The sequence below is a fragment of the Mus musculus genome, chromosome 2 (assembly GCF_000001635.26).
Source record: "Mus musculus strain C57BL/6J chromosome 2, GRCm38.p6 C57BL/6J".
Taxonomy (NCBI): Eukaryota; Metazoa; Chordata; class Mammalia; order Rodentia; family Muridae; genus Mus; species Mus musculus.
This window is the reverse complement of record NC_000068.7, coordinates 94,385,796-94,402,951: the sequence shown is the minus strand read 5'-3', so window position 1 is coordinate 94,402,951 and position 17,156 is coordinate 94,385,796. Positions and strand designations below refer to the sequence as shown.

Genomic DNA, 17,156 nt, shown 5'->3' with positions numbered 1-17,156 from the left:
TCCCTTATGGAGACTCCCCAGTGGTTCTAGATTGAGTTCAACTGTCAAAACTAGTGATCCCAACTTCTATCTCACTTTATACAAGGAAGGGTCCTTAGCTTGGAGTCAGTCTGTGAACTAGATGACTGTGTGTTATTAACCAGTTAGCATGAGGCTCTGCTGTGTAATTAGGCCAAGAAACCCTTACATCATCCTTGGTGTTGAAATGGGGCTTCAGTTTAGTGTTGCGTGTCTGTAATCCCAGCACTCAGAATGTGGAGGCAGGAAGGTGAGTAGTTGTTATACTTGACTATATACATATTCATATACATGTACATATAGCAAAGTTATGGCCAGTCTGGGCTACATGAGACTCTCTCTGTCTCTAAACACACACACACAACACACACACACACTTCTGAATAGTCTGGTAGGAAGCTTCCTCATAATCAGAGCTAAGGTGTTGCTGGTTGGATTTGTAAAGAATAAGCTTCTAGACAATATTTTCAAATATTTTTATTTTTAATTTAAATATAATCACATCACCATCAGACTACAACCAAGTTCACATCCACTTCTAACCTACTGAGGGACAGGCCATGGGACTTTGGCCTTTTGTCAATTCCACGTGGTTTATCACGTCTTTAGGCAAGGGTTACTGAAAGTCACTCAGCAAGCATGCTTTGCCAAGGGATGCTTTCGTGCAGCCTAGGCTTTCCTCAGTTGCTATGTAACCGAGGCTGGCCTTGAACTTCTTGAGCATTCGGTCACCACCTGTCAAGTGTTAAGATTATAGGAATGCCCAACAGGACCGGGTAGTGTTTGTTTGTTTGTTTCCAAAGTACCTGCTAATTCGCTTGCTGCTGAGGTTAAGTAAATTTTGGAATTAGCCTGCAACCCTCAGTACTCGCTAGCATTCTGTTTCTTTAGGTTTTCTGTTTGGTTGGTTGGTTTTTGGTTTTGATTGGGGGGGGGGGGGGGTGTTTGTTCTCATTTCTGTTTGTTTGTTTGTTTGTTTGTTTGTTTGTTTTGGAAAGGTTCTCATGTATCTCAAGCTAACTTCAGACTCACTATGTAGGATGACTTTGAACTTTATAATGCCTGGCTGTATCATCTCTTATCAGATGAACTCTTGGAATCTTGCAGCTATTAGTGTGTAGGCTTCTGGCACCAAGTACAGTGCCTCTGGATCCTCTCTTCAGAAATGGAGGGCTCAGCTTTCAGTAAGAATCACTGTTGTTACCCACAGTCTCATAACATTGTAACATTTATTTTCTTAGCCACTGTTTCCTTCTCCTCTAAAGTTAGAACCATCAAGTTTTAAATTTAGGGGAAAAGAGTATTTTCTGTAGGGAAGGGATTCTTAAAGCATATTGTTACAACTTAGTAGCCTCTAGTCTACAGCTAATGAGTAGCACTTAGTAATGGCAATAATTATAAGCATATTAATCTACAGTGGCATGCATTTGGTGTGGTACATTTTGAAGTGCATGTTTTTCTTCTCATTACACTAGTAAGTGGAGGAATAGAAGGAAACAGAAGAGCAAATGTGGAAATAATGAAGGCTCAGCCAATCCATTTTCTTCCAATTTAGATTTTTTTTTCTTCCAATTAAGTATTTCATAGTAAATTTAGATCAGGTGACAGTGGGAGGTGAGGGGACTCAAATAAGCCTGAGTTTATTTGGTGGTTGTGTGATCGTTTGCCTATAGCCAGGCAGATGTCTGGGGAACACAGATGCTTCCCATCACAGTGAGGTTCCTGGTGGTGCTGATGCATGAAAGCATCGCTTGGCAAAGCATGCTTGCTGAGTGACTTTCAGCGACTCTTGCCCAAAGAAGAGATACCACATGGAACTGACAAGGAGGCCAAAGTCCCATTGCACTGCTCTTTATTAGGTTAGAAGTGGAAGTGCTACTTGGTTTTGGTCTGATGGTGGGTAATTTGGCAGATCTGAGAAGGTTTGCACATGCACAATGACTAAGCTCAGTTCCTGTACTTTTAAGAAACATCACCTGGTGATGTCAGGTTTCACTAGAGTCACAGAACTTATAATGGAATGTCTCTATATATTAAGGGAATTTGTTGTGATGATTTACAGACTGTAGTACAACTACCCCAACAATGGTCATCTGTGACTGGGAAGTCCAAGAATCTAGTAGTTGCTCAGTCCCACGAGGCTAGTTGTTTCAGCTGGTCTTCTGTAGAGTAGGTTCCCACAGACGTGCTGGCAAGTAAATGCAAGCAGGTGAAGAAGAGTGAGTCTTCCTTCTTCCAATGTCCTTATGTGGGCCTCCAGCAGAAGGTGTGGCCCAGATAAAAGGCTTGTACCACCACCCCAGGGTCTGGAACTTGTTTTGTCCCAGGCTGACCTTGAACTCAGAGATCTCCTTGCCTTAGTCTCCTGGGATTAAAGGCCTGTACTACCTTGTCAGGGCCTAAGCTTTTCATAGCCACTATGCCTCAAAATCTCCATGTCAAGATCCAGGTCAGAAACTTGTGTCTTTCAGCCTCAAGATCTGGCTCATAAGTGAGCCCTCTAATTCTGGGTTGTAGTTCATTCCAGATATACTCAAGTTAACTACCATGAATAACCATTACACCTGATTATGGTGTGCACAGGATATGACCCAAATTCTTCCATAACTTCTAACCTAACCCTTCCTTCTCTCTAGCTTTTATCTGGTCTTCCTTGATACCTAATCCTTAGTCCAGCATCTCACACACACAGAGACATAGACACAGACACAGTCCAGCATCTCACACACAGAGACATAGACACAGTCCAGCATCACACACACACAGAGACATAGACACACACAGTCCAGCATCACACACACACAGAGACATAGACACACACAGTCCAGCATCACACACACACAGAGACATAGACACACACACAGTCCAGCATCTCACACACACAGAGACATAGACACAGACACAGTCCAGCATCACACACACAGAGACACAGACACAGTCCAGCATCTCACACACACAGAGACACAGACACAGTCCAGCATCACACACACACAGAGACATAGACACACACAGTCCAGCATCACACACACACAGAGACATAGACACAGACATAGTCCAGCATCTCACACACAGAGACATAGACACAGTCCAGCATCTCACACACATAGACACACACACAGTCCAGCATCACACACACACAGAGACATAGACACACACACAGTCCAGCATCTCACACACACAGAGACATAGACACAGTCCAGCATCTCACACACAGAGAGACATAGACACACACAGTCCAGCATCACACACACACATACACACACTCATGCACTAGTGCTCACATTGCTCTCTTTGTTGTAAGCATCCCTAGGTATGCTGTGTTCTCTCTTGCTTCTATCCTTTGCACACGTTCCTCTCAGGTACCCTCATCTGACTAACTCAGACTTGACAACTTTTATGTCATTTCCTATGTTTATGTATTTAAAGCAGATGAATTTCTTTCTGAAAGCATTTGCTGACTCATGTTGTGACCATTTATACCTTAGTGCACTCTAGACCACTGCATAGCTCCAAAGAGAGCTCTACAACTTCAGCATCTCTCACACTGTCCAAACACACAGGCAACAGCATATCATTAACTGTCGATTGGCTGATGCAAGCAGATGTGATAAGTGGGTTTGGCGTCTTAGACATTTACTGTATGAAGCCAGTGTTCTCTAATTTGATTGTCATCTGGAGATGACCTGTAGGAAGCTTCAGACTTGTGGGGAAAAAAATCGAAGGTTCAAGTGACTCGTCCATCAATCACCCCTTTGACTCTCAGAAGGGGCTTAGGACAGTTGCAAAGGGCTGTAATCTCAGGGACCACTCTGGCCTGTGTGTGCTCATCAGGTTATGCTCTGCAAGGGACAGCATCCTCTCTGTCACTGGTGTTATACACAGAGGATCAGTTTTACTGCCCAGACATGTGAATATGTAGAGAAGTGATGAGAAAAATAATGAACAAGAAAGGTGAAAAAGGAAGAACGACTAAGCCAGGCAGTATAGACAGGGCTGATGGCCCCACTGCTGAGCAGGGGTTACAATCAGCTGTGGGCCCAGCAGCTGTTGCAGTTTGGAGGCAGCCTTGCTGGAAGTGAACAGAAGGCGAGCTGGCAGTGAGAAGGATGAGGGCTTGCCAGCAGGCCAAGGCAAAAATTAGCGCAGCTTTGCACTCCCAAATGTGGAGAGCAGTGCCTATGTCTCAGTTACACAACCCTGATGGCAGAAGTTAAAACTGAAGCTCCTGTGTGTGGTTCTATAGCCAGGGACTCAAGTCAAGTGTGTGCTGACTTCCATTCCTCCTGCTCTCTAAAAGCCAGTCCAGTCGGCCCTTCACCCCTACAGCACTCGTCAGGACACCCAGGGCTTCCCTCATTGCCAAACTCAGTCCTCAGTGATCTCAGCTCAGCCTCTTAGCAACCTAGTGGCAACCTCGCACTTTACTGAACTATTTACTTTGATGGCTGCCAAGACACAGATGCTGTTTTTCTTCTGAGCCCCTAGCCATGACTTTTCCCTTTTTCTCTGCTGGACACTTCTTTTTCTTGCTGACTTCCTGGCTGCTGTGCTGTCTCCACCCACACAGGATAATCTCATGCAGCCTCCTGCCATAAACTTGACCTGTTGGCCTTCCACGCCTCATCTGCGCTCCATGACTCCTGGGCCCTCCACTCAGAATGGCTTCACATGGGCAGCAGCTTCTGCACCCATCTGCACCCCAGACTTCTTCCACTCACCAAATACTGGTGTGTGTCTTCACTCTTTTATTCTCTATTTCATACCCAGCCTAAAGATAATCTATCTCCTTTACTTCCAGAGTGCTTCCCAGTTGAGCTGTGTCTTTCCCGACTAACTGCCTCAGCCCCGCTCTGATGCCAGCTCTTAACTGGTCTTCTTGCTTCACTTGTGCCCCAGATAATGTGTTCTCCCAGAAACACTGAAAATGTTTTGTTTTGTTTTGTCTTTAAACACATGTGGCCATATCATTCACTCTAGGATATGTGGGAAGCAGAGAACATGAGAGCACCTTCCATGCTCTCCCGTCACACATGAAGATGAAAATCTAGGTTTTGTATCATACAAGGCCAGAAAGACCTGAGAACTAGCCACCTCTCCAGCCTCGGGCCCCACTCTCCTTCTTAGATGACAGGCTGTGTTTCTGCCTTTGGACATCCCTCTACAGATGAATTCATAGCTCAAACGGCCTCTCCTTTTAGGTCTGTTCACATGACTCCTCTTTTTACATGTCTAAAAGGTCATCTCTTCCTGCACTGTATTCTTCCTCTGCTTTGTTCTTCGTAGTGATCGCTGCTGGTACTGTATTATAGCATTTACATTACACTTCCTCTCAGTGTGAGAAGGCAGCAGCTTTTTTTTCTTCAATCAAGTAACCTCAGAACCAAAAACAGTGTTGATACATGGTGTATTTACTCGGGAATACTGAATAAGTGAAAATAGTGTGTGTGCACATACATTATCTTACCTGCAATGTGACTTCTGTCAGCATACTCAAAGGCCACCATCATTTTAGTGGTCTAAAGCAGAGACACTCTGCTTACTTGAAGGTTACAAGAGAATTCGTTGATTCTCCCTGTTACAACTGAAAAGCTAGGACAAGCTAAGTCCTCTTTAGAAATACGGTGTCTCTGAACAAGCGTAGAAGATGTTGCCTGGCCACATCACAGCGAATATTCATCCTCAGAGTTCCTGTGTATTTGAAAACATTTTTATGAGTTTCTTTTGTAAACATACAACTGGGAACATTGTATCTGATGACTAACGTGCTAGCTTAAAACCTAGGCATCTGTCCACAATAGAAAAAATTGCCTCCCTGGTTAAGTCAATTGTATGGCTATTCTATAGTGTATTTAAACAGTGTGTTTAGATTCTCCAGAGTTTTTTTTGTTTTGTTTTGTTCTGGTTTTTTTTTTTCCTGTCAATACTGTGGCAAGTGATCGTATGTATATCTTTGCATCTATCAATGAGTATTTGTAAGAGGAATTCTTAGAAATGAAGATAACTGGGTTAAAGTATTTATTCTCCTTAGTTTTCCTAAGTATTGGAAAATTGTTGTGCTAAAGGATTATGTCAGAATTTGAAAATGTTCGGCAATATTTGGGATGTGTAAAACCTTTGTTCATAATCTGACATCAGCAAAAGACCTTGCGTTGCCCTTGGTTAAACAGCACAGTGGCCATCAGTGGGAGCAGCAGCAAGCTGTAAAGAGCAACCTTCAGTTTCATTTCCATGGCTTCCTAGAAATGTTAAACCTTTATCTATCGTTAATGTGGGTTTCCTACTGGTTGGGATTGCGGTAAAGGAAAGCAGTCATGTTGCATCCCCTGAGCAGTGGGTAGACTACATCCTTTGCCTCCCATTAGGGCAGGGATTTCCAGCACAAGCTAGCAAAGTCATCCCCAAACATTGGGCTTCCTGTCGCCTCGGTCACAGCACGGCCCAGTGCCTTGTACTGATTGTAGTGTCTTCTCTAGTTGAGTAATCCAGTTATCACTAGGAATTTTAAAGCTCATGCCTGGTGTTCTATCTGGACTTAGTGAGTGCTTTTGCTATTTTCTATTGCTGCTATAAAAAAAAATAAAATAAAATAAAATCACACACACAAACATAATGGTTTAAAACAACCCAGATGTGTTACTCTTCAGGTAACTAGATAAGGAGACACAAGTCCATCCTGAAACACACAAGCATAGTGCAGAGAAGAGCACTGCTGCGTACCTTCCTTCCTGGAGGCCGTGGGCAAAGGCCACCTTTTCTAATGCTTTCCTAAGGGCTGCAGTATTCCTTGGCTCCTGGGCCACTTTCATTGCATCTTCAAAATCAGCACTAGTTCATCCTACTGACCTCATTCTCTCTCCCTGTCTGCCCCGACCCCAACTGTGTGTGTGTGTGTGTGTGTGTGTGTGTGTGTGTGTGTGTGTTTTCCCTGGTCAATATAATTACTCTGTATACACCTGATATCCAAGCTGTGTTCTCTGTCTTAATTAAGACGGTCTGATTAGCAACCATTCATCAGGTTGACATCTTCATTCTCATTTGCCATAGAGCGTAATTTATTCACAAGGTTAGGGATCAGAGCATGGTTACCTTGGTTGGGTCATTATTCTGCCTGCTGCTGTGCTCTGTACTTATTTACTGCTAAATGAATTGAAGTCAGTCTGAGGTACAGATAAAACAGCTATCTTTACTATAAACAGCAATTAGGAGGGAGAAGCAGGAAATCAGAGGTTCATGTTCAACCTTAGCTACATAGGAGTTTGAGGCCAGCCCGTCACAAAGAGGGATAAAAATAGCAACAGAACCAGCTACATTGTTTCCATCCATGTTTACAAGAGTTTCTTGACAAATACAGAAATTATCCATGACTCTTGTCATCTCCTCCAACATCTTATTTTTGTTGTAAACGTTGTAGACGTTACAAATAGTCTATCTGAAAGTGTATTGTCTACATATGTTCCCTGTGGCATAAATTCTAAAATATAGTTTAAGACTTATGTATTTGCTGTTTATGTTGGAAATAGTCTTACTTGTCAGTCAGAAAGACATTGTTTGACATGAATGTTCTTACAAATTGGCTACAACATTATGAACATTCAAATCTAGATAATAGCTATACACTTTATATGTCTGAATTATACAGGAATAAGCAGTTTTGCAACCATGGTTTCTAGAAACTGTAATAACGAGAAAATAAAATCTAGTTGAGGATAAACTTCAAATAATAGTAACCATGAAGTTCATGTGATGGGCAGGGTTCAGTACTGTGTTTAAGTTTAATTTGATGCTTGATAATTCTTCAAACTGAGACTGGCTTTAACTTTCTTATTAAAATATTATACAACTTTTCTAGTGGCAAAAATTACAGCAAAACAGTTGTCTTAAAGTGTATGCTCAAAGGCTAGAAAGATGACTCCATCCATAAAATGCATGCCAAGTGTGGTCCCTAGCACCCATGTAAAAGCCAGGCATGGTGGCACACACTTGTAATCCCAGTGTCCAGAGGGCAGAGACAGGAAAAACCCTGGAGCTGCCAGCCAGCCTAGCCTCATCGGTGAGAGACTGTCTCACAAAACAAAGGCGATGGCTGTCCTTAGGAACAGCACCAGATTGACCTCTGCCTGCCAATATGCACATGCATTCAAGTGTTCCTGCAGAAGCACTCAGACACACACACACACACACACACACACACACACACACACACACACACGTTTTCACAGTTATAGCCAGGAATCTATGATGACACTCTGATGAGGGAAATCTGGACTGATATTTTGAACTTGGAGTTCTCTAAACCTGAAAGAAGATGGAAGTCCATGATGGCCTAGCTTGGAGGAAGAGTTGGGTGGACAGTATTGACAACAGCCACTCTGCCTGCCTCAGCCCATCCCTTTAAAACTCATGCTGATTTCCATTGTATTGTGCATGGCTATAATCATAGGTGCAAAGGTGCCTTGGCCAGTTCTTTGGCAATAGTAATAAATTGCAATTAAATTTCAGATGAGATTTGAAGAGAAAGGTATATGGTCCAGAAAAGTCACTAGCTGAACATTTATTTATTTATTTATTTATTTATTTATTTATTTATTATATGGAAGTACATTGTAGCTGTCTTCAGACACTCCAGAAGAGGGAGTCAGATCTCGTTACGAATGGTTGTGAGCCACCATGTGGTTGCTGGGATTTGAACTCAGGACCTTCGGAAGAACAGTCAGGTGCTCTTACCCACTGAGCCATCTCACCAGCCCGCTGAACATTTTTTGATGTCTTCATCTTGGACCCACATCTGTGACAAGAACTGTCTTTATGAATACCTAAGAGAAAGCTGTTAGGCTATTCTTCTGCCAGAGAGTTTGCTTGTCATTACAGTTTGTTTAAAATTGAATAAAACAAATTTGTTTCTCAGTCCTCTCAAGTTTGATGTTTACAAAGATAACATTCTTTTAGGTAGACATTTTCTTTATAAATTTAGGTAATATGTACTCATTGTTGAAAAGACTGGAAATATAAATAACCAAATGACCTAGAGCCCCACTAACTAGAACCATGCTTTAAAAATGTTGAAGATAGCCTATCAAATTTAGAGTGAGGCAGGAGAAATATTTTTAAGTATAAAAGGCCAATATAGAAGCCCACAAAGAGATTTAAATGTATTCACAGCTATTCTCTTTTTTTTGTTGTTGTTTTTGTTTTCTTTTTTCTTTTGTTTTTTGGTTTTTGGTTTTCGAGACAGGGTTTTTCTGTATAGCCCTGGCTGTCCTGGAACTCATTCTGTAGACCAGGCTGGCCTCAAACTCAGAAATCCGCCTGCCTCTGCCTCCTGAGTGCTGGGATCAAAGGTGTGCGCCACCACGCCCGGCTTATTCTCATGTTTCTAAAGGCTTGTGGACACTCACTGTTGGTAGGAATTTAAGTTGATTCAACTATTTTGGAGAAAATTAACCAAAAACATAAAGTGCATGTCCTGTGACTTAGACATGCTCTTCAAAGGGAAGAACATATCCAGACAGCTGTACAGAGAGCATCACACTATTTTTTAAGTAAAATAATGAATAACATAAATTTTAGTAATAAAATAGGGCTTTACTAACCATAAGCTAAGTGTAGTTACTTAAAATATAAACCACCAAAATTGAGCTTGAACTGGATATACAACTCTGTTGGTGGAAAGCTTGTATCCATCCCAACACTACATAAACTGGATGTGATGACCCACCTGTGTCATCCTTGCAGTTTGGAAGTATATTAGAATGTTAATGTCATGCTCAACTTCACAGGGACCAGCCTGGGCTACATGAGACCTTGTATCAAAACTAAGAGTTTGGAGAGATGGCTTCATAAGTAAAGTGTTTTCTGTGCAGTCCCGGAGACCCACAGAAGAGCCCAGGTGCAACAGCAGGGGAGTACCCAGCACTGGGGCAGCATGAACCCTGCTGCAGCCCATCTAGACGAGTGAGCTGAAGGGTCATCGAGAGACTCAAAAAGTCAGGTGGAAAGCAGTGGACAGGGACACCTGACGTGGAGCTTCTGGCCTTGGTACAAGTATGATCATACGCGTACAGAGAGGAGGAAAAGAAAGGGAGAGATGAAAGAGAGATGAGAGTGATAGCTATGAGGACCTAAATTCGGTCCCCAGCACCCACATAAAAAGCCAAGTGTAGTAGCACATGGCATGCTGTAATCCCAGCACTGTAGAAATTCCAGAGGCAGAAACAGGAGAATCCCTGGAACTCAGTGACTAACCAGACTAGCCTAATGTGCAAATCGCAAATTAAGTAAGAGACCCTGTCTCAGAAAATAAGGTGGCTATTACATGAAGAGTGATTCCTGAAGGTGCCCTCAGGTCTTCACATGCACATGAACACAAATGCACATAGCTGCATAGACACAGCATAAGTAAGATTAATGATCCATCTATATTTACTGGCAGAGGCATCCAGTGAAGTCGGCAGAGGACTGGGCTAGGGAAAGGTGTAATACACTAGTTATTATTCCCATTTTTAAAAATGATTGCATTGATTGACTGGCTGTGTTGGAGAGTGCCTTGCATGGATTATGTTCGTGTGGAGAGCAGAGGAAAACTTTCCAGAGCAGGTTTTCTCATCCTACTGTGTCGGTGGCCAGTGCTGGAACCCAGTTCATCAGTGTTGGCGAGTGACTCATGCGATGAAGCTCATGCCTGATTCTTGTAAAGATATGCACATAGCAGTGGGGCGGGTAGAAGTTATCATGACATATCTAACAGTAGATAACTCCGAAAGTGAGATTCTTTTCCCCATCCTGTCTATATTGTTTATATTTGAAGTACAATACTTAGTTATAATCAGGGGGGATACGCTTGAACTTTGTTAGCATTAAAAACCCATGCAGCTAGAGAAGGCTCAGCAGCTAAAAGCACTGCATGGCCCTGCAGAGTGCTTAGGTTCTAATTCCCAGCACCCACATAGCAGCCCACAACCATTCCTAACTTCAGGTCCAGGGAGTCCCATGCCCTCCTCTGGCCTCCTTGGGTACCAGGCATACATGCAGTGCAAGATATACATGCACGCAAAATAACCCATGTACCTAATTAAGAGCTGTACGACAGAGAGCTTTGCATGATATAATGAACTACTACTTAGAAATAGCCACTGCGCCGGGCAGTGGTGGCACATGCCTTTAATCCCAGCACTTGGGCGGCAGAGACAGGTAGATTTCTGAGTTCGAGGCCAACCTGGTCTACAAAGTGAGTTCCAGGACAGCTAGAGCTATACAGAGAAATCCTGTGTGTGTGTGGGGGGGGGGGGGGGGGAGAAAAGACAAAAAAAGAAATAGCCACTGCTTAATTGGAGCAAATGAACAGTTTAACAAAAAGTAGGGGTGTGTGTGTCTGTCTGTCTGTGTGTATGTGTGTGCATGTGTGCATACGCATGCATGTGTGGGAGGGTTACATGTGAAAGTCACAGTCTCCAGTTTTGTTCCTCGGTTGCCATCACCTTTTGTTTTTCTAGACAGGGTTTCTTCCAAGGCTTTCTGCTTGCAAGCCCCGAGGATCTACTTGTTTCTACTTTGCCAGTACACACCACCACTCCCTGGTTTCTTTATATAGCTTGGAGCTTGCTTTCAGGACTGAATGCTTCTTGCGCGTGCTCGACTGGCCAGGAAGAACGACGCTGCAACAGGATCCTTCTGCACACGTTTATTGGGAGAGCTTGATTGTAGAGGCGAAAAGACTTCGAGCCCAGAACTGGTGCTGCTTTTATAGGCCTAGGAGAGGCGTGTCTCACACCTGGATTGGTTATGCACTACGCCTCATTTGCATGTTCCTCATCTGATTGGCTACTATCTCTCAGTACCTCACAGAGCCTCATTATCATACCTCATTTGCATGTCTCACATCTGATTGGTTATACTCTCAGTACCTTACAGAACCTCATTATCATACCTCATTTGCATGTCTCACATCTGATTGGTTATACTCTCAGTACCTTACAGAACCTCATTATCATGCCTGGGCCAGGCAGTATCTTTGCAAAAAACTTTACTGCATATGTACACATTGGTTGTTTGTCCAATCTTATGCGTGGTGGCCAGCAGTAGTCAGTGCCACTCAGCAACGGCACATGTGGCTTCCCACAAATGCTTGCATGGCAAGCACTTCAGTACCAGAAGAAACTTTCAACTGCAACTCTGTAAATCACCCTTGCTCCAGGCAAGTAAAGATTATATGGGCAAGTAGAAAATAGGGCAGATATGGCAGTCTCATGGGTTGGAATAGTATGTTTTTTGGTTTTGGTTTTGGTTTGAGTTTGGGTTTTGGTTTGTTTATTTGTTTGTTTGTTTTTGTTCAGGGATGAAAGTCAGGCTGGTAAAAAAATATGACAGAGGTAGGGTTAAAAATTTAGAAGAACCTGGAAGTTACCTAATTGTGTTTCTTCAGCTGATAGGGAAAGTAGCTCAGGCAGGAAGATAAGTTAATTAAATGAGTCATGGGATGTAGTGTCAGGGACAGACTTATTCTCACCTATGGAGACTTAGCCACTGCACCTCCAGGAGAGCATGGAGCAAATGTGGCATCGAGACAGTCAGGAATGTGTTGACTGTAATGCTTGATACAGGAGTGTGTATGCACGTAATGCTTGATGATACAGGAGTGTATCCATGTAATACTTGATGATACAAGAATGTGTAGCCATATAATGCTTGACTATACAGGAGTGTGTATGCATGTGATGCTTGATGATACAGGAGTATATATGTATGTAATGCCTGATGATACAGGCGTATATATGTATATAATGCTTGACTATACAGGAGTGTGTATGTATGTGATGATACAGGAGTATATATGTATGTAATGCCTGATGATACAGGCGTATATATGTATATAATGCTTGACTATACAGGAGTGTGTATGTATGTGATGCTTGACTGTACAGGAGAGTCTATACAGTCTCTGATGGAAGATCAAGTGGAGGATAGTTGGCTTCACAAAAGAAATGTCATTTATTTGGTTCAGTCATCTAGCCCCTGTCAAAAGCATAAGTGTGTGCCAGCACCATGTGCAATGGCACAGAAGATTTGGTTTAGTTGGGATTTCGATTGCTGTGATACAATACTGACCAAAAGCAACTTGGGAAGGAAAGGGTTTGTTTCATCTTACACTTTGGGATCACAGCCCATCACTGAGAGAAGTCAGGGCAGGAACTTAAGCAGGGCAGGAGCTCACGCAGAAGGCATGGAAGAGCACTGCTCACTGGCTTGCTCCTCCTGAACTACGCAGCCTACTTTTGATAGCATCCAGTACCAGCTGTCTAGGGATGGCTCCACTATAATGGGCCCTACAGTCTTGCCTACATCCCCATCTTATGAAGGCATTTTCTCTATTATGGTTTCCTCCTCTCTCTCTCTCTCTCTCTCTCTCTCTCTCTCACCCACACAGTGGAAAGAACCTCTGATCTCCACCTATAGGGCACATGTGTGGACCCCTACACACTGAATTAATTAATTAAAATGTAATAAGGTTAGCAAAACATTTGGGGTAACACAAACACTTTCTGAATTATAAACGTTTCATTGGCATGTCGGACAAACTTCAGGTGCTATAGGTGTGGTTTGTTCCAGGGCGTAAGCAAGGGTTTTCTGCTTCTTCAGCCCCATCCTCAGGCTTCCCCAAAAGACACTCTGATAAGAGCCTCTGTCGTACCACCTGACCTCCCTTAGGAATCTGAGCTCAGAAATAACCACTGTGACTAATAGACAAGAACGCACTGCCCAAGGCTGCCCGTGGGGAAGAGGAAGTCAGGGACGTAGTTGTGATAAAGAAGGGAAGTCTGGGCACTGACCAACAAAGACTAGACCTAGACAGCAAGTGGTGCCATTGCTGATTTACACAGAGAGAAACGATAGTGTCTTAGTGTTTCAGTGTGTTATACTAGCCATGACCCTGTCGTAACTTAAAATTCTGAATTAAAAAATACTCTGTTTCAAGTTCTTAAGGGGAATATATTTTTTAATGAGTGCATCCTACATGTCAGCTTTTATACTGCTGCCAGAAGAGTGGGTTTTCCGTGTTGTTTTCATATGTTAAAATGAATATCATTGCAGATAGTACAATTGATGTATATGAATGAGTTGTCTATGAGGCTTGAACTAAACGTCACTACAGAAATGTACCATAGCCTGCTCTAAAGGACCATTGATGATTGACTCAGACTTACCTTCCTAGAACATCACACATGGCTCTACACTTAAATTAATTATTTTGTTTAAATGCTCACCTTTATCTAACTTGGCAGTGAGGTGGTTTCCATCTGCTGCTGAATGGATTTACTGAATCCACTATCTCAGGGCTCTCGCTGGAGATGTGGCTTTGAACAGTGTCTCAATTTGGAACTGGTTCAGCAGTTAAGAGCACTGGCTGCTCTTCCAAAGGACTCAGGTTAAATTCTCAGGATTCACATGATGGCCCACAGCCATGTATAGCTCCAGTTACAGGATACAACATTCACACACACATACACATAGATAAACCACCAATGCATATAAAATAAAAATAAATCATTAAAAAAAAATCAATGTCTTGATTAGTTAGAGAAAGCACAAGTGGAATCTATAAAAGTCACTCGATAGGAGTAAAGTGTTTACTGCCCTTTTATATAATTGGATGCATGTACCCATATAATGTACTCGAAGGAAAATACAGTTGAATTGTCTGGCACATGCCATCGCCTTTAGTGAAGTGAGTTGCTGCAGAACAGTGAACTGTCAGCTGGAGGCCCGGAGGATGCACCCTTCCAGATGACAGAGTTCAGTCCGCAGTCACATTTCCAATGCCAGCTCACCTTTCCCTGTGTAGCACTACTCTAAATATAGTTCTTAGTTCTTTTCTTAAATAGAGCAAGTGAAAGCAATTCTGCCTTTCCTTTGTGACTCAGGGCTGATGCGCACTTACTGCACTGTCAGGAAATTGAGCCTGGTGGCATTCGGCACTGGATGAAAAGTTAAAGTGAACTTTGAGATCTTAGTGTGCAGTACATTCTCTTCTGTTTGTTTGGTTGTCAGTTGGTTTTATTTTTTTGAGACAGGGTCTCAATATGTAGCCCAGAGACTTGTGTCAAACTCACAATCCTGCCCTTGAGGGCTGGGGCTAAACTGCCTCTCTCTAGTACCTCTTGGCTTTGCTCCTGAGCAACTTCACACGCTAAACATCATGACATCGCATCACTTCTTTACACATTTTACAGAGAGAACGTAGGAGTCTATAAAGTCCAAGTAATAAGTGGGTGGAGCAGGCCTAGAGAGACTCCTAAGCATGTATGGGTAGAGTGGATACTGTGGTATTTACAAGGTTGTCAAGTAGACACTTTAGTAATATTTTGAGGAGAGGTACTCAGAAGGAAAGGAATCCATGCTGGCATTTGCCAAGGTAATTACCGTAGCATTTTAGAACTTAAGACCTGGAAATTACCGCACTAAAGATATGTGGCAGGTCATAACTCTTCCTTTATCTGGCAAAGCTCCGTGCCATTTGCTGTCACCTCAAAAAGAGAAAGCCATCGGTCAGTAGCTACCCTTCCTATCAGCTAATAACTTTATCCTGATGGCTCTGTTAGCTGCTCCATCCTTGCTAAACCAAAGGCTTCAAGGAGACACAATACACTTCTCTTCCAGTGGGATGTGAAGAAAGTCCTGCAGCCTTGGCTATGTGAGCATTCTTAATCTACAAGTAAGATTATTCTCTAGCTCCAAATGTTGCCTTCATCTGTCCTATTCTTCCTGCAAGCCCTTCGAATAGCAGGTAAACAGTGGGCTTGGGTGTTGGAGACAGAAAGAGACTCTTCTCTCACGTCCGCCCTCTGGGTTCTTGGTTTTCTGGAAACTCCATTGAATTTCTGCTGCTTGAGGTCTGGACAAGATGCAAGTAATCAGATATTCTTTGTTTTCTATGTGAAGCTTTCTATACTTGGGCCGCTAGCTGTAGCTTTCACATTTTCTACTTTGTCTGGTTGCATGAGCCAGCCAGTGTCTCTATTGCTTCATTGATGACGTTAAGTATCTAATATCTGTTTAGCTAAAAATGTGGTGGTGACTATCCTTGTTTGTAGGTTTGTCTCCCTGTTTAAGAATGCTGTAGTGTCCTAGAGTTTGTTTCACTAAGTGAAGTATCATGTACTAGTGATGAATATTTTATTAGCAAACGTTGTAAATAATCCTACAGATATGAGAGCAAATCTCTAAGTTTGCTGCCAGTATGTGAGGCTCATCTTTATATTGCAGATGAACATCATAGTCACCTGACCCGTTGATCAGAGAACATGCACATGTAATAAATGTATAGCTGATCTTACATCATCTTTGATTTATGATTTTTTCCAAATGGCCTTTCAAATGTATTTTTAATATTTTCTTTTTTATCATTTCCAAGTCTATTTAACTATGAAACATGCCGTCAAAACTAAGCAATCTGGTATCTTTTGCTATTATAAGTATGGAAAGTATATAAGAAGTTTATTTCATTGTCTGTTACCGACGACTTCTCCTGAGTTCACTAGACGAGCTAGAAAACCTTAGGATGCTGTACCTGCTGTGCTCTTACTGAGCAGCCCCCAGCCCTCCCTATCTGCAGTCCCGTTCGAATTGCCCCTTACCGACAGCCAACATGAGCTAGAATGGTGATGGGCTAGCAATTGAAATCAGTAAATGAAGCTTTGTTCCTCCAAGGAGACACTAATGAAGTGGGGTTTAATTGACTTATATATTGCTTTCTTGTAGGTGGACTCACCAATGAACTTGAAGCATCCCCATGACCTAGTCATATTAATGAGACAAGAAACAACAGTTAACTACCTCAAAGAACTGGAGGTGAGGCCACTGATGTGTGCTGTGCAGCCGAAGCGTCTGCCTCCCGGGAGCTGGTTGTGGTCAGAGGACAGCTAGAGTATATCGTTAACTCCAGTTCGGTGACGTGTAGAAGGTTTGAGATCTTGCTTTGAGACAGGGCCTTTCAAATTATTTGGTCAAAGTGGAGTATGTGTGTATTTGTTTTCTTAATTAAATTTGTTCCTAGAGTTTACACATGTATGTAATAATACTGACTACTCTCACGTCCACCTCCCTACACCATCTACACCATCCTCTCCACCAAAGGAAGTGCCCTG

At 42.6% G+C, this 17,156-nt stretch overlaps 1 protein-coding gene across 5 annotated transcripts in view; it reads left to right on the top strand.

Annotated features, from left to right (window-relative positions):
- Ttc17 (tetratricopeptide repeat domain 17) overlaps window positions 1-17,156 on the top strand; it is a 105,945-nt gene that overhangs the window by 3,759 nt on the left and 85,030 nt on the right. For all 5 annotated transcript variants that reach the window (NM_001355690.1, NM_183106.2, XM_006500310.4 and 2 more), the window contains exon 2: window positions 16,771-16,860. In NM_001355690.1, coding sequence (NP_001342619.1) covers window positions 16,771-16,860 — 90 coding nt within the window. The remainder of the gene's footprint in view (window positions 1-16,770; window positions 16,861-17,156) is intronic.